Below are 24,172 nucleotides of genomic sequence, written 5' to 3' on the forward strand. Positions count from 1 at the left end.
TCTCTCTCTCCCTCTCTCTGTCTCTCTGACTATTACTTACTTTATTCTTTCTTTCACTTCACTTCTGTCTCTCCCATTGTTTCCTATTACTTTCTTGACTGTATCACATTAAGTTTCTACATCCATGTCTACGTATGTTTTCATTACAAATTAAATTATTCCATATGCAAGGACAAATTTGTGCAAGTCCCCCCTTCATACTTAATATCATTATAGCGTGTAACATGCTGTATGAATCAGCCAAGAAAACTAATGACTTCAGAGTTTAAGTCTGAAATAAAGTATGCTCGACTAGATTCACTTAAGGTTAAGCATTCGACATTATTATTGTATTTTTAAAAAAAGGAACCTCAGTAATTTATATTATAAGTTAAGATAAGATAAATCAGTGCCAGCATTAAGCATAGGCAAACTAGCCAGCCGCCAAGGGCTCCGTTTGGTGGGCACCTCGCACAGGACTAAAACATTGCGAAACGTATCGAATATCAAAATATCGCAGAACACCAAGGCTCTGCTTCTACTAGCCTACCTCTAAGGCTCTACTATGACTCAATGTTTATTGACAAATGTTTCAATCTACTTGTCAGGCTACTTATGTTAGAAGATCCTTGTGTTTGCGTAATTTTATTTTTTTCCGGTGTTTATTTTTAGTTTGTTATTTCATTTGGGGCCGCCATATTCACTTTGCCTGGGGCCTCCAATTACCTAAGGCCGGCCCCAGATAAATGTGTAGCATTTTTCATTTGTTCGACAGGAATGTGTGGATATTCCCAACCTATAACGTGCCATATTACCTGCTACACCCACTGGGCCTGGGCATCCTGTGTCAACTGAATGGTGTGGACTCTACTAAATGGTCACACAGTAAAGTTTGGTACTCTGGACAGTTATACAATTCAATTGGAGAATTTAAGACCGCCTATAACACCAACAGTAATGGGTAAGTTGGAACTAATGCTTTGTCTTTGTAAGCATCGCTTCGTCTGTACTTCTCTATTATCCCCATCAAGTTGCACTCTGAGACGTGTAAAGCAGAAACAATATTGTACCACTCATGTCTGACCGTAGCTAACAGGGCAGGTCCTAACAACTGCGGGGCCCAATGCGGAACAGATTGCGCGGGGCCTAGTCTAGGTAGGGATAGGCATACTGTCAAAATTTAGATTTTGTTTTAGAAAATACATTTATATTTGCAATAAATTAAAGCTCAAAATGCCGTTTTCATCTATTGACATCCCAAAATGACAATTTCGTCTATTTTTCAGTAGATTTTTATGAGTTTTCAGATTTTAACAATTTTATTAAATCAAGAGTCCGCGGAACCCCTGTTATTATGTATAAAGTTATAGTGTTTTAATTTAATAATTTACACATGGAATTAGCACGGGGGCCTATGAAAGTGTGGGGCCCACTGCGACCGCATAGATTGCAGTGGCCTAAGACCGGCCCTGATAGCTAACGTTTCTTTCTGTCTTGTCTTTCTTTACAAAATAAAGGAAGAAAGTTTCCACACAAAATAAACAATACAGAGCCTAGAAATAGATCAGTGAGCGAAAAGTTCCCCCTTCCAGACCTTGAGATTTATGGGGCAAATGATGTAAAGGTCGTCTGTTTCTATGTTTCACGGTTAACCAGGGTGTCACGTGGTCAGCACAACGACCAACCGCCTTAACTTTTCCCCGACTAATGTCAGTTACCCATTAGACCTGGATGGACTCAGAGGTGCCCCAAAAATCCCGAAAATTTAAAATATCAGTCTTCACCTGGATTCAAACCCGGGACCCAATGGGCGTTAGTGGTCCAGTAAAAGAAAAAGTATCTTTCTCTGGGAATGTAAAAGTTTTGCTTTCAAAGTTTCGCACGGTCCATCACAAATGAAGATCAGTACATCCTAGATTAGACCTACTAAAGGAGGGCAGGATTTGAACTAGGGGGCCATTGTGACTGCACTCGAACAGTGCTATTAAAGCATGGAATGGATTGCCTGAGCTAGCCAGGAAAACCAGTGACTTGGCAGAATTTAAGTCATTGGTTAATATGCATGACTAAATGCATGACGCGGAGGACGTAATCATCTTCTTTTTTGAAGTAACGTCTGTATTATAAAAGATACGATAAGAACATAGCACTCTACAAGTCATCCAATTAAATAACTGCAACTTTAATTAAAATAAAATAATAAATAAATAAAACATTAAAAAAAAACAAAAAGCAATATGTAATGTCAGTAAGGAAGATAGTGCTGTTTAATTTATGTTTTTGTGTCTGCCAGAATTATCAAAATCAAATTGACCAGGCCAGCTCAGACGGACACACTATTCTCGACACTGAACAGAAGAGGCGACGCCCAGCCTGTAAACCCACAGAGACCTCCCTCGGCTGTCGAGCCTGACGGCATCAGATATTCCCTGAAAAACAGAAGGGTAAGCAGCAAAAACATTCTTTAACCGCCAAGATGGCCTGTATTTAAAAAAAATGACCACAAATTTAAAAATAACAAAATTTCTAGCACTGAAGAATGTAATGAATAATGAAATTTCTAAACAAAGAGAAGATTCTAGTCAAATGGCTTTATGAAAACCTACAATGTATTTAAAAATTATATTTAGAATTATTGTGCATTTTCAACACTGCTGGGTCAAATGTCTAAGTTCTTCCCTTTGTTGTAGCACAAAGTAACTTGTATTTAATTTGCAAAAGTGATCTTTCGTTACTATTAATGAATATTTTGTGTATTCTTATTCAAATCTCGATATACCTTTTTTATACTCTTACTTTTTCTATAGGATTTATTGTACGCCACCTCATTATCATACATTCCCTGTCACTTCAAAAGATAATTTGAACATTATAATGTAATCGTAAAGAAAAATACAATGTTTAACTTAAAATGATTGTAAGATATGGCACGGTATAAGCTCCGGACGTTCGTCGCGATAGTCCTGGGTTCGAGTAATGCCCCAGCTGGGGTAGGAACGTCTGAGACTTGTTCAAGTATGGCTGCCTGGTCGTGCGGTTTGCACGCTGGACTGTCGTTCAGATTTATCGATGGTCCCGGGTTCAAACCCTGCCCGCTCCCATCCCCCGTCGTCCTGCGGGATGTTTGGACTAGGAAGTAATTATCTTCAACTCTGAAGGAACATCCGAAACATGTAAATCATTTTACAAACAAGTAACAAACCATTTGCGTAGCAACGCATCGGAATTTATATTTACCATAAACTACTGTCTAATCGAGTGTTGGTGTCTTCAGACCTTGACCTTTAACCCTTAAAAAGCGTGTGGCATATTAGCCTCTAAACATCAGAATTGTAATTCCGTTTGGTATGCACTCATTGTAAAACAGCTCAGCACTTTAAGGGTTAAACAAAAAATGAAAAAAACAATTACGTCCTACGCATGTCCCCTAGGTCAGTCTAGTCATGCATGCTAATCAATGATTTAAACTCTAGTAAGTCGTTGGTTTTCCAGACTCATTCAGGCAACCTATTCCATGCTCTAATAGCAACTAGCCTCAGTCATGTCTTGACCATCGTCCTTTCTTAACTTAGTATAGCAACTTTTTAGGATATGTCTTAACAATCTTCAGAATAAAAGACATTACTAGAAGACTGCAGACTCAGCCCTTTTCATCGTAGTTTTCAATTGTATTTTTTAGAGGCGTGTTGAGCTATGAAGATGTCATTTATACACTTGTAATTTCGGACTTCTGCTAAGTAATCTATATTATAAAGTAGAATGTGAGGGGTATGTATGTATGTATGTATGTTACTTATAGACATCAAAACCGCTTGACCAATCTTGATAAAACTAGGCAGGAATGTTCCTTGGGTACCAACTTAGACCGTAGTGTATGTATTGTAGCCCTAAAACAAACTTAAGACCCTCAAAAAAAATAAAGTTGTCCGACTCTATTACAGCTATAGTATTTTATGGATCTAGGCCATGTCTACAATGTTGACATGAGAAAAGATAGAAAGGATTTAGACCTAGATCTAATTTTAAGAAATACACTTTGCGCAGATAGTTTTTTACTTTGACACATGAAAAGACAAAAGAAGATCCATTGATTTCATTATATAATAAAATTAACCTTCAATTTTGTGTTTCAAAAGCATTTTTTACATTAATTAGTTCCTTATATCTGTGACTACAGATTTCCTGACGAACATTCTTTCATTAGACAATTCCGTAATGAATCGCGTACTAAAAATTAATTCGTTTAATTGTTTACTTTATAATCCCATCCCTAGATCTAAAACTCTAATTCAACTCTAAGATGATAATACTTCTCTTCGAACAGATAGTTTTATACTTTAACACATAAACATATTAATTAAAGTCCATTCATTTCATATTTTGATCAAATAAACATTCAAATTTGGTTTTCTAAAGCTACATTCGTTTACGAGAGCTGCGAAGCCGAGTTGAGATAGGCCTAGATCTATATTCATTCATGAATCGCGTACTAAACATTATTTCGTTTAATTGTTCACTTTATAATACCATCCCTAGATCTAAAACTCTAATCCAACTGTTGTAATGTATACATATATTAATTAAAGTCCATTCATTTCATATTTTGATCAAATAAACATTCAAATTTGGTTTTCTAAATCTACATTCGTTTACGAAAGCTGCGAAGCCGAGGTGAGATAGGCCTAGATCTATATTCATTCATGAATCGCGTACTAAAAATTATTTCGTTTAATTGTTCACTTTATAATCCCATTCATTTAACAAAGCTATCGCTCTTTTCGTTTTTAATAGATAAGAATGTATCGACTTCGGGTAAACCATTTTCGCAAAACTAATTTTATTTTCGGAGCGAAAGAGAAATAACGTGAAAGGATCATTAGCTACGTTTAACATACATCTAAATCCAATCCACTAGATTATTCAAAAGCAAATGTTTTAATAAAAAAAAAAATGGATTTTCCCCTATTAGCTATTTTGATCTGATAGCTTCATTCACACTATTTTTACATTGACACATTCGCTTTACTTATTACATTATTATTTCGTTTAATTGTTTACAAACACTCTCAGTGACTATATCGACAGTAATGCGCAAATAAAGACCCGCGGGTCGCGGGTAACATATGTCTAGTTTACTATAAAGAAAAAGGTATATTTACAGAGTACGCAATAAATGCAAGAGTATGCCTAATAGTTTGTTCTATGGCCTTTTATGGGTCAAATGAGATGAAATCCTTGGCTATTGTCGGAACACACCCACACAGCAGTTCCACCCTCTCCACGGGGCTGATGCATCCAAAGAAGAGGCTGGCGGCGTCACTGCATGTTGAAGCTGCCCAAGGGTCACCAGCTTCTGATTTTTTCATCAGGGTTGACGTCCGAAGCCGTTTCAATGTTTGGTTATGGCTGCAATGCAGCAGAGATTAAGATTAGGTGGGTAGCCCGCCCAGGCTAACTAGCCCCTTCTTCCCGAATCTTGCTAGTTTAGGCGCCAGTTGGCTCGCCTTTGCCCCTTCTATCAGTGACAACAGTTCCGCTATGAGGAAGAGGTAACGGATAGAAAGACTCCACCTTTTATAATTTTATGAAATGTTTCCAAGGCATGAAGTCTAAATCTATATGTAAAACAATTTGATGACTTTCTTAGACTTTCTGTCATAACTGTCGTTTTTTTCCCACCAGGTGACATATCTGAATTGGGCATTCAACTTTCGAATGTCTTCAATTAGCGGACCAGCGTTGTATGATGTGAGATTTAAAGGGGAGAGAATTGCATATGAAATAGCATTATCAGAATTCGCTGCGTTCTACTCTGGTAATTCCCCTTGGCCGGTAAGTTTGTTTTTGTTTTTTAATACTCAATTTCTAAATTGTATTTGTTGAAACGCTAAGAGAATTCCTTTTAATGTAATTAATTCATATTTTACAAAATCGTTGTTTGCATGTCTCTGGATTTTTATTGGGTGAGGTTAAACTACTGCCTTAGGATAATTACAATTATAATATTAGTTTACAGTATAGACCTAGATGTAGGCCTAGATCTATAGACATTACACACGGACGACGCAGCGGTAGTGGTACACTCATAAGAGAAGCCTCAGTCACTAATGTCCCGCTTCTCTCAGGCTATAGTAAAGAGACTACGGGCAACTCGCGTCTGGCTCAAGAAAAACTGGTCGCCCCCACCTCCGTTACGTGAATGTGATAAAACGGGATTTAAAATCAGTGAACATTGATACTGACTATTGTGAAGGCATAGCCCTAGACCACACAGGTCGGAGAGAGAGAGAGTGACCAAGAAAGCTATGGACAGTGAGAAAACATGGGCCTCAGCTCTGGAAGAAAAGCGTGCCATACGAAAAATGGCCAGCTTCTTCACCGCCAAAGCGAAAGCCATCTTGACCTGCAATATATGTGGACGGGAGTGTCTCTCCAAAATAGGGCTCCACAGCCACATGAAAAAGATGAACCATATTCTACGACTGAAGGAGGCCAATATATATGTCCTTTTTTGTTCATTCACCAAATTCGCTGATGATGCCGCTTTTCTTTCCCTGCTCTCAGAGAGCTCAGGAGTATTTCAGAGAAATAGAACACATTGAAAAATACTGTAAAGATATTTTTTAATTTTTAAAATATTTAATGCCCCAAAAATCCCAATGAAATGATAATCGATTTTCGTAGGAAAAAAAAAAGGAAAATGATATTGTTTCTTGTAGCTGCAGAGAACATTGAAATAGTGCAAACTTTTACTGCAAAAACTGATTATGTCAGCAAAAACGATCACAAAGATTACGATTAGGCTCCTGAGAAAAATGTCCTCATTTAATGTTAGCGAAAAGGCCTTGGCGATGTTTTATTAGGCCTACTCTCACACCTGCACATTTTAAGATTTAATATCACTGCTTGGTATGGCAATCTGAACTTTACATATAAAAATAAACTTCATAGAGCTCTAAATGCTGCTGGTAAAGTCATTGACAAAAATAATTTGGTCTGCGTCAGCTGTTTTAGAAAAACATTCATTAGCTAAAAAGATTCTAGAAATAAAAAAAATCTCCCATTGGGTCATGATTTTACCATCACAAAAGAGATACAAGACACAGATAGCAAAAAGACTAACATAGAATATGTTTTCTGTAGTCACGAAATTTACTGCAGCTTATAATAAATAAGCCTACTTTCGAGATACACTATAAACGTTTCGCATGTAACTTATGAGTCTGGTGTGAATGTATATATTTTGGTTTTCTATTGTTATCATGTTTTGTTTGGTGTAATGCACAAATTGTAAGACAAATTTCCTTATGGATAATGATGATTATCATAATAATAATTATTATTTTCTTATTATTAGAATTAAAATTAGGCACCGTTTTGGTTAGTAACAAAAAAAAAATTATTCCGTCCCTTTGCATTTCTCCTGACTCAACTTCACCGTTTCGCTAAAACATCTCTACCTTACAGCCTGGTTTGCCAGTATACTGGCTTTTATTTTTTTTTCCCGCTAAAACAGCTCTACCTCACAGCCTGGTTTGCCAGTATACTGGCTTTTATTTTTTTTTTCCGCTAAAACATCTCTACCTCACAGCCTGGTTTGCCAGTATACTGGCTTTTATTTTTTTTCTCGATAAAACAGCTCTACCTCACAGCCTGGTTTGCCAGTATACTGGCTTTTATTTTTTTTTCCGCTAAAACAGATCTACCTCACAGCCTGGTTTGCCATTGCAGTAGGCTATACTGGCTTTTATTTTTTTTTTCCGCTAAAACAGCTCTACCTCACAGCCTGGTTTGCCATTGCAGTATACTGGCTTTTATTTTTTTTCCCGCTAAAACAGCTCTACCTCACAGCCTGGTTTGCCATTGCAGTATACTGGCTTTTATTTTTTTTTTCGATAAAACAGCTCTACCTCACAGCCTGGTTTGCCAGTATACTGGCTTTTATTTTTTTTTCCGCTAAAACAGCTCTACCTCACAGCCTGGTTTGCCATTGCAGTAGGCTATACTGGCTTTTATTTTTTTTTTCCGCTAAAACAGCTCTACCTCACAGCCTGGTTTGCCATTGCAGTATACTGGCTTTTATTTTTTTTTCCCGCTAAAACAGCTCTACCTCACAGCCTGGTTTGCCATTGCAGTATACTGGCTTTTATTTTTTTTTTCGATAAAACAGCTCTACCTCACAGCCTACTTTGCCAGTATACTGGCTTTTATTTTATTTTTCGATAAAACAGCTCTACCTCACAGCCTGGTTTGCCAGTATACTGGCTTTTATTTTATTTTTCGATAAAACAGCTCTACCTCACAGCCTACTTTGCCAGTATACTGGCTTTTATTTTATTTTTTTCGCTAAAACATCTTTACCTCACAGCCTGGTTTGCCAGTATACTGTTTTTTTTTTCTCTCGATAAAACAGCTCTACCTCACAGCCTAGTTTGCCAGTATACTGGCTTTTATTGATTTGATTTTTTTCGCTCAAACAGCTCTACCTCACAGCCTGGTTTGCCAGTAAACTGGCTTTTATTTTTTTTTTTCGCTAAAACAGCTCTACCTCACAGCCTGGTTTGCCAGTATACTGGCTTTTATTTATTTATTTTTTTCGCTAAAACAGCTCTACCTCACAGCCTGGTTTGCCAGTATACTGGCTTTTATTTATTTATTTTTTTCGCTAAAACAGCTCTACCTCACTGCCTGGTTTGCCAGTATACTGGCTTTTATTTATTTTTTTGAAAGGGGTGGGGGGGGGGGGGGGAAGGGGGGGGGGAGGAGGTTCTAAAACTACTCCGTTTCTTGAAGTTATAGTTTTTAAAGTCTCACAAAAATAATGTAAAGAAACAAAAACCACCTGGCCCTGGTAATCCTGGATTATTATTGTGTTTTAATAATCATTATAATGTTTTAATCAGATTCAATGCTAGCTTACATAGATCTATCTGTCTAATAATACTACTAACTTAACTAGGACCTACACAACACAGGCTACACTGCCTACAGTCTGTGACTAGTGTGACTGTAACTCAAGTAACTGTATTACTGTAACTTACTGTAAACTGTAAGTTGTAACTAAATGTAAGTGTACTGTAACTGTTTAGTCAAGTTTAGTGTTACTGTTTCCGTGTTTACTCAATTTACTGTACAGTAGTCAGTAGTCGTGTACTACTACTAGTACTAGTGTAGACAGTGTGACAGTGTAGTACTAGTAGTAGTAAGTTAAGTAAGTAGATTAGTAGATCTAGTAAATTCTAGTACAGTAGTAGTACTGTAGGCACTGTAGACTCAGACTGTAGTAGTGTGACAGTGAGTGAGTGAGTACTAGACTAAGACTAGGAATCTATAAATCTATATCTAGTCTAGAGTAGAGTACTCTAGATCTAGATTATAGTCACTATAACTATAGTGTATAGTCATAGTAGACAGTATAGAACTATACTCTATACTATAATCTAGATCTAGTCAGTAGAAAGCCTTCAGGAGAGAAGACTCAAAGGTAAAGTCTACAGCAATTTAAATATAAAACACTGAACCATAATCTTGAAATACAAAAACGGAATCTAATAAAATATTCACAAAGACACAAAAAATAAAGGGACATTCCTTCTTTCCGTATGCTAATACAAATTTGTACAAATACTCCTTCTTCCCTAGTGCTATTAGAGCATGGAATGGGTTGCTGAGCCAGCCAGGAAAACCAGTGACTTGGCAGAATTAAAATCATATTGGTTAACATGCATGACTTTAATGATTAATAGTTCCTATTTATTTTGCTTTTGTTTAGCAAACCAGTGACTATGTTGAGAGTGCTTCTGTTGCTGGTCTTCAGTATAGGTCATTGGTACCTGGTGGTGACTGTCCAGATACTGCAACGCTTATCAATCAGGTAGATCTATATATTTATGTTAAGTTCCCCTTCCAGACCTTGTGGTCTATAGGGCAGATGATGTAAAGGTCATCTGTTTCTGTGGCCTACAGTTAACGAGGGTGTCATGTGGCCAGCACAATGACCGTCTACTTTTACTTTTCCCAATCTGATGTCAGGTACCCATTAGAGCTGGGTGGACTCAGAGGCACCCAAAGATCCCGAAATTAAAAATCTCAGACTTCACCAGGATTCGAACCTTGGACTTATGGTTTGGTAGCCAAGCGCTTTACCGCTCAGCCATCGCACCTCCAGATCTGTGTATAGATATGTATAAGATTTCTGAGATTGGCAAGCTTCACAATTATATGTATAGATGTTTGTTGAAAATCTTTTACATGTTTGGGACGTTCCTTTAGAGTTGAAGATAATCTACATCCATGTCCAAACCTCCCGCAGGACGTCAGGTGATGGCAGTGGGCAGAGTATGAGCCCAAGACTATTGAGCGATAGAATAACAGAACAGTTTATATCCCATGACCTGGCAGCCATGCAAATTATATTAGCCAAATGATTCCTTGATTTCTTTACTTGTGAAAAAAATGTTTTATATGTTTCGGATGTTCCTTCAGAGTTGAAGATAATTTACTTCCTAGTCCAAACCTCCCGCAGGACAACGGGGGATGGCTGCGGGCAGGGTATGAACCCAGGACCATCGACAAGTCGAAACTACAGTCCAGTGCACATACCACATGACCAGGTGCCACACTTGTTGGTAGACTATTTCCTCCTTTGATTTATATGTAGTTAGTCTAGAGGTTTCCAGAAGTCTGGTAATATGACTTGTCCTCCTTTTTGGGGTCATGTCCTCTGTCTGGAATGCTTAGGTTTGAAGTGTGAAAATGTCTGGCTTTTACATTGTTGTTTACACCTTTTGCATTATGCATATACATCTTATCTTTTAAATTACAGACATTCCTTTAATGGAGAATATATAGTTACATCAAGGCATATCCATATGTGTTAATGTTCTTGCATGTTGATTAGACTTGCATTATATCATGTGTATTTTTTGTCGTTGGTGTTTGTTACTATTAATAGTGAATAGCTCTAAAAATGGTGTATTTTTTAATGAAAAAACTGCTTGCATAATTGATTGATTGTAAAAATTAGATTTTTAGCTTTCAGAAAAGAAAAAAGTAGCCGTTGCATCAGAACTTTGAATGATGTAAAATATCATGATGTCTGATTTTCATTTCTCTTCTAGTTTCTGAGATCTAAACGGGATGGCAGACAGGCCACTAAAAAATAATAGCATCTTTTCCCCTTTCGGGGGCCGCTAAGAAAAGCTACACTTTGTTTACATTTACTGGAATCTAGTTCAAAGTTCAAGGAGCATGTTTTGGTTAGCAACTCACTGTGAATAAAAGAGAGAAATATAAAGTTGTTTGTTGGCTCAGTAAAAGGCATTCTGATCACAAAGTAACCTGAAGAAAATGTCTCATACATGGAGTTCTTCATGTGTCTTAGTAGAAAGGATGTGAACATTGCTTCAATATAGCTGTCTTAAATCAGTTCTTACATTTTTATGTTCTTTTTTCAGTAAAGGCACATAGGCTGAGTACTTAGCTTATGAACTGGGGGTCCTGATGAAGACTTGGATTTTTAATCTCTGGTTCCTTAGGGCGCCACCCAGCTCTAATGGATAACTGATATTAGTTGTGGGGAAAGAAAAGATCATTGTCATCATGCATGACATCCTCCTTAACCGTGGGCCACAAAAACAAATGACTTTAACATCATCTGCCCTTTAGATTGCAAAGTCTGAAAGGGGAACTATTCTTTCTTTTATGCCCTCTTTTTCTAAGGCTTTTCCCTTTTTTTTTGCTCCAAGGAATTATATACACATGTAAGTCAACCCTAAATTTGTCTATTTTTTCCACTTGTCTGCTTCCTCTTTTAAGGGAGGTGGCAAGCTCTGTAAGGCACTGCTTCACTCAGTATTCATCCATTTCATTGAAAATTTGATTTAGCTAGTTTTAAGTCAGAAGCAGACATAAGTTAGAACTTGACACACATACTCTTATACTCTTTTACCTGTCAACACAACCAAAAATCAAGATGCATAAAATACAGACAAAGAAACACCAATGCAACAGCCAGAAAACAAAAAAAGACAGATAAAAATTATCATTCAGGATGTGCAGGAGGTTGGGGACCTAATAAACTTCATTCTTGAAGAAATGTTCAAAACTTATACAACTTATAAAACAAACAAACATTAATAATATACTTGCTGAGTACAATTTGTATTTTCTTAAGTAATCAGAAGAGTGTTTAATATACTTTTCTCCTGATGAACACATGTTTATTTTGATGCTGCATAATTAATATACATATTATGTATACATAAAACTAATTACATACTAATGATATGATCTTTTCATGCACATTCGTAGACATTTTACAACCAATATGGCGATTCACCGAGTGTCAGCTACATCACATTTTGTCTGTTTGAACACAACAATGGGCTGCCTCTCAGAAGACATTTGTCCTACACAGTTAGCGAGGGGAGCTTCTATGGTGGCATGTTGGACTCGGCTCTGGTACTGAGGTGAGATTAGCCTTCTAAGATCTCTTAAATTTTAATAGGCTGAGATTGTAATAAAAGAAAATGTTAAATCTGGTAAAGATGAGCTTTTTAATGCTGATACAAAATATATCATCCTCTTTTAACTCTTTCTCTCCTGACGATACCAACGTTGATTTGACCCCGTTACATCAAATTAATTTTTGGTTTTATAAACTTTAATTTAGGTTATATATAAAGAGCATGCATTCTTCTATAATTATATACCCAAAATAACATTTCCTGATTACATACACAAACATTATTGAAGTTTAACCATAACAGGGGAGTGACACACAAATGAGCAAAATGAATAAGTCCAATGGAATTTGGAAAAAAATTATGGAGAGAAAGAGTTAAGCATGTTTAAAATAATTTTTTTTTATTTGAATAATGTACCAAAATATAAACCTGACCAATTTTTACTTGGTAGTGCATTCAAAATGAATTATAAGCCAGGAGGGTTTAGCTGACGTAATTATCTTTTTTTTAAAGTAATATCTGTAATATATAAATTAAGACTAGATTGACATGAAATATAAAAGGCGTAATATTTTCTTTTTTGAAGTAGCGTCTGTTGTAATATTAGATATGACTAGGATTGACACATGAAATGTGAAGGACCTAATTATCTTCTTTTTCGCAGTAACGTGTGGAATATTTAAGATAAGGGTATTATCCAAAAGAAACAACATGTATGATAAATATTCTCAGCACTTAATAAGCTGAAAACCAGTAGGTAAAATAAAATAATTATGGTTGATAAGAGAAAGAAAAATAAAAAAAGAAAACCAAAAGAGAGAGAGACAAATGGGAGAATGGGGTGGGCAAGGGAGAAAAAACAAGAACTAATGAAATCTAATTATTTCGTTCTTGTTTCATATCTTCAGAACGGCCTTAACTGTTGTCAACTATGACTATATAGTAGACTTTATATTCCACCAGAATGGTGTGTTGGAAACACGCTTGATGGCGTCAGGTAAGTTTTTTTTTTTTTTCTTTTATAAATACTAGGATCTTTGTAGATTCAGTGTTAAAAAGCGATTTTTTTTTTTTTTTCAAGTTTCTTTTGACAGCATATCTGTGCATTTCTTTCTGTGAATGTCATTTGATGCTTTTTTATGTCAAAACATTTACAATTTTGTTCAAAGTATTAAAATGCATCAAAATATGTTGATGATAAGAACCTGAAATGAGATATTTTGAAATCACTTTAAAATGAAAATCTTTTTGACAATATAGAAAGTCTTAAAAAAAAGGAAAAAAATAAAATGACTTAGCCAATAAAACAGATCATGCATGACTAAATGCATGATGCGTAGGACGTAATCATCTTCTTTTTTGAAGTAACGTCTGTATTGTATAAGATAAGATCATAACACAATTCATTTGATGACGATGGATAAAATTAAAATAAATTTAGGAAAAGTAAGTAGGGTAATAGTTTCAAAGTTTTTTCTACTGCAAAATATGCTGATTACAGCTAGGGATTCATCACCACTGGAAATACTGCACTTGCTCTTAAATTTCTGAATCAATAACAAGCTTTATGTTTATTATGTCGAATCCACTCTTTATGTTCCCCTCCTATCACTACATTGATTCTTTAAGAAATACTCCACATTTTTATTTTGTTTCTTTATGACCAGGGTACATCCAGACAAGCTATTATCGAGAGGCAGAGAGACCCTACGGATTTCGTTTGGGGGAAAATATCCTTGGCAATCTCCATCACCACCTCGTCAATTTTAAGATTGACCTTGATATTGTTGGAACTAGCAATCGTTACCAAACTTTGGATATAATGCAAGATCTGGTCAAGAGGTCTGATGTAAGTAAAGCTCCCCCAACTTTTGTTTCAGATGAATAATTTTGATTTTTTTTCTCAAAAAATTAATAAATTAAAAAAAAACAAACTACTACAACTTTATTCCAATTTTATTCCAATAAAGTTTGTGATAAATCTGGTGTTAGATTTTTTGTTTATGATGCATCCTATCTTATTGTATAATTTACTTTCTAGGACTCAACAAAAGATTTTTACCAGAACAAAATTGTCCGTACGCTAAAGAACACTGAGGGGGAGGCTGTCTTCGACTTCAATTTTGACACTCCCAAGCAGCACATTGTTTTCAGCAACACCGCCAAAAACTCATTCAGTGAAAGCAAAGGCTACAGGTAAATTGTGCTCAATGAAGTGGAATTTGTAAGCTCAATGATTTCTGAATGAATCAAACATTGCTAGATCATAAAGCCTTTAGTTGAAAAGAATTTTTGACTGAAAAGAATAATGGACTGAAAAGAATGTTTGAAAAGAATGTTTGTCTGAAAAGAATATATGACTGAAAAGAATATTTGACTGAAAAAGTTGTCAGAAAAGAATATTTGATTGTTAGAATATTTTATTGAAAAGAATAAGATACTGTACAGAATTTAACTGATAAGAAAGTTAAAAAAAAAAATATTTGACTGAAAAGAATATTTATTTGACTGCAAACTGTGGTTTCTCAGAACTTACAGACAGTAAGATAATATTATAAAGTCTATAGATGCATTAAAGTTATATAACAGTAGATAAACCAGGGGAGGGAAGAATGTGAAAAATGTTGTGGAAAGCTTTCAGAAATGGTTTCAGCCTGAAAGATCACTCGGTTACAATAAATAGTTAACACTTGTATACATTTTTTGTTTGTTTGCCTATGCTCATTAGAAATGCTTTATTCACAACAGAATCCACATAGAAGGTATGTCCAAGAGTCTACTGCCAGAGAATGTTGATAACGAGCGATCGATTCCTTGGGCTCGCCACCAGATGGTGGTCACAAAACAAAAGGATGCAGAGATTCGAAGCAGCTCTGTGTATGGCTTGTTTGACAGTGCAAGGCCCGCGACCAACTTTACGGAATTCTACAGTGACAATGAATCAATTCTTGACCAAGTAAGTGATTGCCTCCATTTCCAGTTCATCTGCATCTTAGCATTTAGAAAATTACTTATCAATTAGATACAAATAGGTTTATTCAACTAACAATTAATTGAAGTTTCTACTGCAATGATCACATTAGTAGTCAAGCTTGTTCATTTCAAATGACTGTTTAATGCAGTAGCCAGTAGCCCTGTTTTTTAGGAGGATTTCATTATATCTTAGATTTGGTATTTGGCTTTAAATCTAATCAGCAGCTTGGAATGAAGGCCCTGATTAGAATTGTGTTATGTGGAAATGTAAAAATTGTTGGTTGTATTAACATTTCTTTTGTGATCAAATTGCTTATAGTAATGACTCAAATCTATTTCAATTGATCCTTGGTCATTGAGGTTTGAAATATCAACTTTAAAGTTGTATTTTTAATTAAGAAAATATGAATGACATAATCGCTTCATGCAAAATATATAATTTTACTCCTTTATCAGTACTTGATAAGTATAACAAGATGAAGTGAATTAAGAATCAGCAGGGATAAAATTGGGGGTTGGGGAACCAGAAAGAAAACACATTTTAAACATTTTATTTTGTCACTTTATATTGTCTTTATATTGTTATAGAAACATAATTAAATTTCATTAGGCTTAAATGTATGAAATTTTGTACATTTAATAAAATATACCTCTAAACTCTACAATTAATATCATGTCTATATCTCATAGGATCTGGTATTCTGGGTTACCTGTGGTACCTATCATATCCCACGTACCGAGGACATACCTGTCACAACTACAGTGGGTACTAACATGGGTTTCTATCTGCTACCCTACAACTACCACAATGAGTGTCCATCTTTGTCATCCCGAGATGCCATTTATGTCCATCACACTGACCCCAGTGACCTGAAGAAAGGTGTGACCGTTGAAAGGTACTAAGTGATAAATTTCATATTTGAGCTTAATGGTGATATGCAGCCTGATTGCATTTAAGTTGTAACCTATCAAAGATGAATCAAAATGTAAAGTGGCTGCTCATTAGTTGAACAAGGCAAATATTTTATCTCTGTAAATAAAATTAGATTAACTAGATTAAGATAACATGTGTCGCAAGTCAATATCATCTCTTTTCATCTATGTCTGTGGCATAGACTACCAACCAGCTTTCTTCAGGCATCTAAGTTCTGGGCTAGTCTCCCCAACTGTCCCCATGTCTTGCCTATCTGCTTGGTACCTGCTTCCAAATTGCAGATGCCATGTATTCCTGGGCTGTCCTCTTTTCTTGGGGGTTTCAGGTCACAACTCCCCTTGAAATGTTGGATTCATGTTTTTAAAGGGTTCGACAAAGAACAAAGCAGCATCTCATTGAAGTAGATATCCTTCAGAGACGCAAGTCATGACAGAAGGTCCAAATTAAGCGCCAATAATTATATATATCTACAGTGGAAGTTTTCAAGAAGTAAACTATTATTATGATGTCACCACACTGGGAATTAGTTATTTCTTGTCACGAGTCGATACTGTGACCTGATTCGACCAGTTTCTAGAAGCCGAGGTCAGGTCATAGAAGACCAGAGTAAACACGTTAATTATAGTCACCCAATCAGAGAAAGAGGTTAAGGGGAAAAAAATAGCATGCGTCAGTTTCTAGAAGGTCACAGTTATAAAAATAATTATGATAGAAGTTTCTAAAAAGAATTTGAACTAGAGAGATTTTATTACTGAAAAGAATTTCCTTGTTATTTATTCCAGATTGTTGTCATGGCAACAATTTTAATTTGTACAAAGAAAATAATGTTATTTCTTTTCATATTTGACTTGACTGTGTTTCAAAATAAAGATGTTTAAAAGTGGATTTGTTGATCCCTAATAAGCCAATATATCTAAAAGTGAAAAATATTGAAATGTAGAAGTTCTACATATGCTTGTAGTGCTACTAGCTGTGTCATAGCCTCCACAGTTGGTACATAATTACCAGCAATGGATTTAAGTCAGTGGGGGCCATGGGCAGTATTTTCGTAGTGACTCCTACTGTCTTAATGAAAATTACTTTTTAGTAATGCTATATAAAAATGATACATTAACAAACTTGTACATGGATGGCTGCCTGGTCATGCGGTTTGCGCGCTGGACTATCGTTCGGATTTATCAATGGTCGAGAGTTCAAATCCTGCCCGCTCCCATCCCCCGTCGTCCTGCGGGAGGTTTGGACAAGGAAGTAAACTATCTTCAACTCTGAAGGAACATTTGAAACATGTAAAACATTTTACATTTCATCTTATTTCCCTTTTTTATTTGCTTCATTTATTTAGTATGCATAATTTAAATAAGTTTAAAATATTTTAGACCCTGAGTGTTACACTGTTTGCTCTGCTGCATATCCAGTCGTGATAAATACTGTTGAAAAACAGTGCATTAGATTAACAACAACATAATTGAATCATCTCTGCATTGAATGTTTTATTCTATTGTTTTCCTCTTTTACTTTCTCAGGTATGGCAACACTGCTACACAATGTCTGACTCCTAAACCAACGCTAGAAAGTCTTCTTGCCTCAAACCCAGATCGCATCCTAGAGACCAACCATGGAAACTACGTTTATTAGACCAGAAGGAACATTTGAAACATGTAAAACATTTTACATTTCATCTTATTTCCCTTTTTTATTTGCTTCATTTATTTAGTATGCATAATTTAAATAAGTTTAAAATATTTTAGACCCTGAGTGTTACACTGTTTGCTCTGCTGCATATCCAGTCGTGATAAATACTGTTGAAAAACAGTGCATTAGATTAACAACAACATAATTGAATCATCTCTGCATTGAATGTTTTATTCTATTGTTTTCCTCTTTTACTTTCTCAGGTATGGCAACACTGCTACACAATGTCTGACTCCTAAACCAACGCTAGAAAGTCTTCTTGCCTCAAACCCAGATCGCATCCTAGAGACCAACCATGGAAACTACGTTTATTAGACCAGATGGGGCGATTTACATTTAGATGTGTGTACATGTATTAGATGTATTACTTGAAATCATGGAGAACTTATTTGAGACATCAAAACTGTCTCACCAGTTGTCACAGTAGTGAACATCTACTAACAGTAACAAATAATAATGTTTCTGATACCGGTACCTGATCTATCAGTAAACTAGATTCTAACATGACAACACACTATTTAGCAATGTATTGAATGTGAACGATGGATATAGTAAAATGAAGTTAAGTGTTGGCCTACTTGCTTTTAAAACCTTACAATGAATGCAGCCAATTGAGACATTTTTCTGAGGGTAATAAACACTAATAGATGGTTGTATAGGCCTAGATGTATATATATAATACAAAATTTTCTTTTAAACTAAAGAAACCACAAGTCTAGATTATGATAGTCATTTTCCTTTAATTATATGAGAATATATCACACTATAGCTTTATTTTGCATTGAAAGTTATAAGTGATATGTGAATAATCTTTGATAATAAAATTTATAACTAGAAAAGTGAAATATTGAATCTTATCATTTTTAAGCTTGTCTTTTTTTTTAGCTACTCTGCTTGATTTAAAAAATTAAATTGAAAAGGCAACACCAGCTCCGAAATCAAAGCAAGAGCCTTTAATGCTATGGCATATGTATATATAAATATATATACACATATATATATAAAAGCGAGACAGTGCTTAAAACTGACTATAAGGGTATGTCTGATTTTTTTGTTCTGATACAAAACTGTTATTTAACTTTCTTGTCTATAAATAGTTTCATGCCAGCACTTGGTATAATTTAAGTTAGGTATTAAATAAGATTTTATGTTTAGAAATTTTATGTTTAAAGAAGCAAACATTCTCTTGAACAGAATATAGCAGATAAATCTCTTGTTTTGTTTGTTTTCACTTAAATATACACTTCATCGCTACTATTGGCAGAATCATAAGTATTAAAAAAAAAGTTTTTTTTTGTTCTGTTTTTTTATGCGCTGTTTTAATAAAATGGCGAACTAGGGCTGTACATAGGGAAGATATATTTATTGGTCATGCTTGTGTTCCAACTTGATATTGTCAATAGCATAACACATTATGTTAAGTAAGATACTGATTTTGTGTTATACCAATAACTATACTAAAATAGCAGTTAAAATGTCCTTGTTGATACACCTAGTTGTCTTTACGGGTTGGAAAAGACAGGTCATTGTATTTTTTTGATTGATCAAATTGAAAATCAATCAATCATTTCTACTTAGTTACCTCTCGCAATAGTTTAGATAACGTTTTTACGGGTTGGAAAAGACAGGTCGCTGTATTTTTTTTTGTTTGATTGATCAAATTGAAAATCAATCAATCATTTCTACTTAGTTACCTCTCGCAATATTACAGAGTTTATCATTGAATAATAAACGGATATTTTTCATGTACATAGACTGTTTCAATGTAAATATGAAAGTGTGTTTAAAAGAAAATATGATTGTCAAAGAATAGAGAAGTGAATGAGTGCAGGAGTGGAAGTTGAAAAATGCATGTGCTTAACAGTGTTGACCATTCCTCTAAATAAGTACTGTATAAGCATTAACCGTAAAACTTTTTTGAATAAGACTAAGACTTAGACTAAGACTGCTTTATTGATCCTTACGGAAATTTGTTGTGATTACAAGGACTCGTTTCTCATATAAAGACAACACAACAGAAAATACACATAAATACAACAGACAACATAAAGAGTTCATTCAGCGACTACAAACAGGTATCTTGGTGCATTTCATGTTCCCTGATCAATGAGTGGCGGTGATAGAGTCTGACCGAGTGAGGTACGAACGAGTTTTTGTACAATATGTCTCTAAACTAATTCAAATTTATGTAGTGTACATATTTTGATTCTATAATAATATTATTATTTAGATATTTTCAGATAATTTTTTAGGCTTGATGATGCTAGATCCAAAGAACTATTTAGTTTTTTCTCCTTCCACTGGAACACTTCTTTTATTGAATGCATTGTTTTATTGCAAAGGAAAATGTTATTAAATAATGAAATATTAAACTTAATTTAACTTCACATATTAATTCTAGTGTCTGTGTATAGACTAGAGTGTGTTATTTATTTTGTTTTATTTTGTATATTTTTGTTGTTGTCAAGGGGATTGGATTGCTGTTTGGGCTTGGAGCCGATTTTTTTAATGACAGGAACATCTAACAGTAGAGCAATATCACATTCTCCAATGAGACTCAACTCCTTTAGATAGTTAATAAAACTTTAATTGAACTATTTAACATATCTTCAATAGACGTTATTATTTAACTACATAGTCAAACACAGACTCCTTATCTCCGATAGCAAAAACTTTCTTACTCAAGTCAGTCCCATAGTTTGTCATCACCAACTCTTGAGGCTCGAACTCTAACTCTCTCAGAGCACAGTCACCAACTACCTTAAAAACCACACGTCTCGTACACACATTCATGTGGACCTGTTGACCAGGATCTCAACATCTCGTGCTAGCCTTGGTCAACCTTGCAATACCTGACTCCGACCTGAGATAGAGTAAGTCTCCATTACACTAAACAAACACTGTTTGTAACAATATAAGACTCTAAATGATGTCCTACCATGACACTAAACAAACACGTGCAACAAACTCCTTCTTCTAAGAGTTTAATGTTTGTGTGCCATTATATCTGTGTCAAGTTGTTGTAATGAGTTTTCAGTTAAGACAGGAGAATGGGTTACTTCAAGCAGGTGACTGAAGGCGGTCAACAACATAACTGACATTATTGCTTTACTTATGTAATGCTAGAAATACTATAGGTCTACTAAAAGGTTTAGAATTTCCTTACAGTGTTCGAACCAGCCTTTTCACATCCAAATCTTTCCCGGACACAGCCTTTGCTTTAATTAGTTAATATCAATTACAGAGACACCGTATCAACATGATCTAATTTTATTCTCTCTTTATGAAGACGATAACATTGGAAATGATCAGAGAAGAAGTACGTAGGCCTTACCTATATAACTTCAGATCTGTGTGTGACTAAAAGCTTGACATTCGTAAGACCGTGTCTGTGCTGTTTGCTAAAGTCTTCCTTGCTACGCCCGGTGACAGTTCTTAGACCAGAACTAAAGAATTACATGCAGCCTCTGTGATGGGGGACACTAATAGAATTAGTCCACATCTGCTCCGTGGGATTTATGCACATACGTAATCAGCCTCGTTTTGATAGTTGTGGGGTGTAATTTCTAGTCTTGTATTTACTTCAGTGAATATAGGTCGTTCTTCTCGGTTATCTTCTCTTTATAGACACCAGTTTCTCATCTATCTATCTATCTATCTATCTATCATGAGCGTAACAAGGATATTTTTTCGGGGGGGGGGGGGGGGAATCCCCCGGTCGTATAAATGTATGTGTGTGTGTGTACATGATTAATATTTATTACATTCCTACCCTTCATTCTTTCGGAAGACGTTTATTGCACACTAGAATAGGTTCTTCTTGAAGTTAGTGGAAAGACTGTAGAAACCTCTCCCTTGGCAGCCAAGGCCGCTGTCGTTCTGACTAGGTGTCTATAATCTCCACTACACCGGGGCGGGTACAAGGGTTACTTAGTCAGAAATGTCGACAGTTCGTTGCCTATTTTCTTAATAATTCATGATCAAATACACTGTTGATTGAAATATACCCGCTGACGCACACCAGTTCTAAATCCTTCATCGCAAATATAAGAGCATAAGCGAGTGGTCAGAACCCATTATCACCAATCGTATACCCGCTGACGCACACCAGTTCTAAATCCTTCATCGCAAATATAGGAGCATAAGCGAGTGGTCAGAACCCACTGGGTATGATAATATACCCGCTGACGCACACCAGTTCTAAATCCTTCATCGCAAATATAGGAGCATAAGCGGGTGGTCAGAACCCACTGGGTATGATAATATACCCGCTGACGCACACCAGTTCTAAATCCTTCATCGCAAATATAGGAGCATAAGCGAGTGGTCAGAACCCACTGGGTATGATAATATACCCGCTGACGCACACCAGTTCTAAAGCCTTCATCGCAAATATAGGAGCATAAGCGAGTGGTCAGAACCCACTGGGTATGATAATATACCCGCTGACGCACATCAGTTCTAAATTCTCCATCGCAAATATAGGAGCATAAGCGAGTGGTCAGAACGAGGCCAGTTTATCACAAGGAATCAAGATCTCAGATTTAAGAACACTCATAAATCGTAGTTCATGGTTCATAGCTGTACTTGAAATTATTTGGTTACTCTCAAAGCCAAAAGTTCGGCGACGCACTCAAAGAGTTCTAGAAGACGAGATTATTTGTTCAGTTCATGTCATGTCTGCCAGTTGAGCTTTGCTTCAAGCCAATGCCAGGTATTAGCTAGACATTGTTTCCTGAAATGTCACCTTGTTGTTGTCTGGTCACGTGACTGAAGCTTGGGTTCAAATCTACCAATCAGAGGTACGTTGGGGCCTATAATAAATACAAGTCTCAAACAACTCAATACGTTAAGTGTGCTTTGGCGATAATTTTTCCCCCGGAACAACCAATGCAGTTGACATCGACTCCAGGAGGTCTGGTAGAGTCACCACAGTTACAGATTGTAAAGAAATGAAAAAAAGTATCTGTTAGGGGTAACTAAATAATCAACATAGCCTTACTCAAGGGTGGGCAAATCACGACACTCGGGCCACATGCTGCCCGCCGGAATGTTTTATAGGGCCCACGAACACCTACACAAATCAGGGGCGACCGCAGATTATACATATAAAAATGCAAAGATTATAAAAATAAAATACTTTTTAATACTTATATAAATAATTGAAATTTCTGATTCTTATCAGTAGGCCTAATGGTGAATAGGCTGAAGAAACATTGTCTCTACATGTCAGTCTAAAACAAATAAAGTAAACGAAGATTATTCGTATTGGCAATATTTAGAAACATTCGGACAAAGACACAAACTCAGGCCAGTATGTATTAACTCTTTCTCTCCTAATCGACGATACCATCGTTGATTATTACCTCATTAAATTAAATTAATGTTTACTTTTTTAAACTTGACTTTGAACTATATAAAAAGAGCACGCATTCCCCTTTAATTTTATACCAAGTACAACATTTTCTGATAACAAACAACAAAGTTATTAAAGAAAATTATAACAGGGGAATGAAATTGTAATGAGCAAAATGAAGAATTCCTTTAAAACGTGAAAAAATAATTACGGAGAGAAAGAGATGAGTGCTATGAAGAACTGTGATCAAACTGCTGAGTTGTCATGGAACAAGATGGCAAGTGTAACAACTGATGGAGCCCGTGCTTTCAGTGAGAGTTTAAAAAAAAAGGAAAAAAATTAAATCAAAGAACAATAACCCAATCACAAAATCTACACGAGAACGTTTGCACAAACCCGCATTGAATATCTCAGGGATAAAACTTAGCAGAGCTAGCGGTCTAACCCAGTGGCGTAGCTAGGGTATATGATGCCCAGTGCGGCAGCTCCTCGTGATGCCCCCATGACCAAAAAAAAAAAAAAAGAAAACAGCCAAAAGACATTTTACTTCCAAACTAATGTGCATTCATTGTTTAAGTATTGTATAATAAAAGGCATTAAAAATGAATCTTACGTGCTTTCTTGTTGGCTAATACAATCATGTTATTTAAATCTTTTTAAACAAAGCTTTCCCATTTTCCCAGGCCAGCAAATAAACTATTTCTAGTGAAATGTTTCAAAAGTGCAAGACTTATCTGGATTCCTTGATTATGGAATTAGAAAGCAAATCTT

The 24,172-nt window shown here is 35.6% G+C and overlaps 1 protein-coding gene and 1 long non-coding RNA gene across 3 annotated transcripts in view; one reads left to right on the forward strand and one right to left on the reverse strand.

Moving 5' to 3' along the window:
• The window catches only part of LOC106075572 (putative amine oxidase [copper-containing]), a 31,963-nt gene extending 11,531 nt beyond the window's left edge, over positions 1 to 20,432 (forward strand). For both annotated transcript variants that reach the window (XM_056003980.1, XM_056003981.1), the window contains exons 7-18: positions 755 to 940; positions 2,273 to 2,423; positions 5,662 to 5,811; positions 9,752 to 9,853; positions 12,292 to 12,449; positions 13,355 to 13,443; positions 14,114 to 14,295; positions 14,488 to 14,642; positions 15,195 to 15,402; positions 16,110 to 16,315; positions 17,877 to 18,011; positions 18,249 to 20,432. In XM_056003980.1, the coding sequence (XP_055859955.1) occupies positions 755 to 940; positions 2,273 to 2,423; positions 5,662 to 5,811; positions 9,752 to 9,853; positions 12,292 to 12,449; positions 13,355 to 13,443; positions 14,114 to 14,295; positions 14,488 to 14,642; positions 15,195 to 15,402; positions 16,110 to 16,315; positions 17,877 to 17,988 (1,699 nt within the window). In that variant the 3' untranslated portion in view covers positions 17,989 to 18,011; positions 18,249 to 20,432. The remainder of the gene's footprint in view (positions 1 to 754; positions 941 to 2,272; positions 2,424 to 5,661; positions 5,812 to 9,751; positions 9,854 to 12,291; positions 12,450 to 13,354; positions 13,444 to 14,113; positions 14,296 to 14,487; positions 14,643 to 15,194; positions 15,403 to 16,109; positions 16,316 to 17,876; positions 18,012 to 18,248) is intronic.
• Positions 20,433 to 20,610: 178 nt separating this feature from the next.
• LOC129921673 (uncharacterized) lies at positions 20,611 to 21,370 on the reverse strand. Its single transcript, XR_008773629.1, has 2 exons — positions 21,212 to 21,370; positions 20,611 to 20,908 (listed from the first exon to the last, which is right to left on the reverse strand). It is a non-coding gene; the product is annotated as an uncharacterized LOC129921673 (long non-coding RNA).
• Positions 21,371 to 24,172: the final 2,802 nt, after the last annotated feature.

Source organism: Biomphalaria glabrata, chromosome 11 (assembly GCF_947242115.1).
Source record: "Biomphalaria glabrata chromosome 11, xgBioGlab47.1, whole genome shotgun sequence".
Classification (NCBI taxonomy): Eukaryota; Metazoa; Mollusca; class Gastropoda; family Planorbidae; genus Biomphalaria; species Biomphalaria glabrata.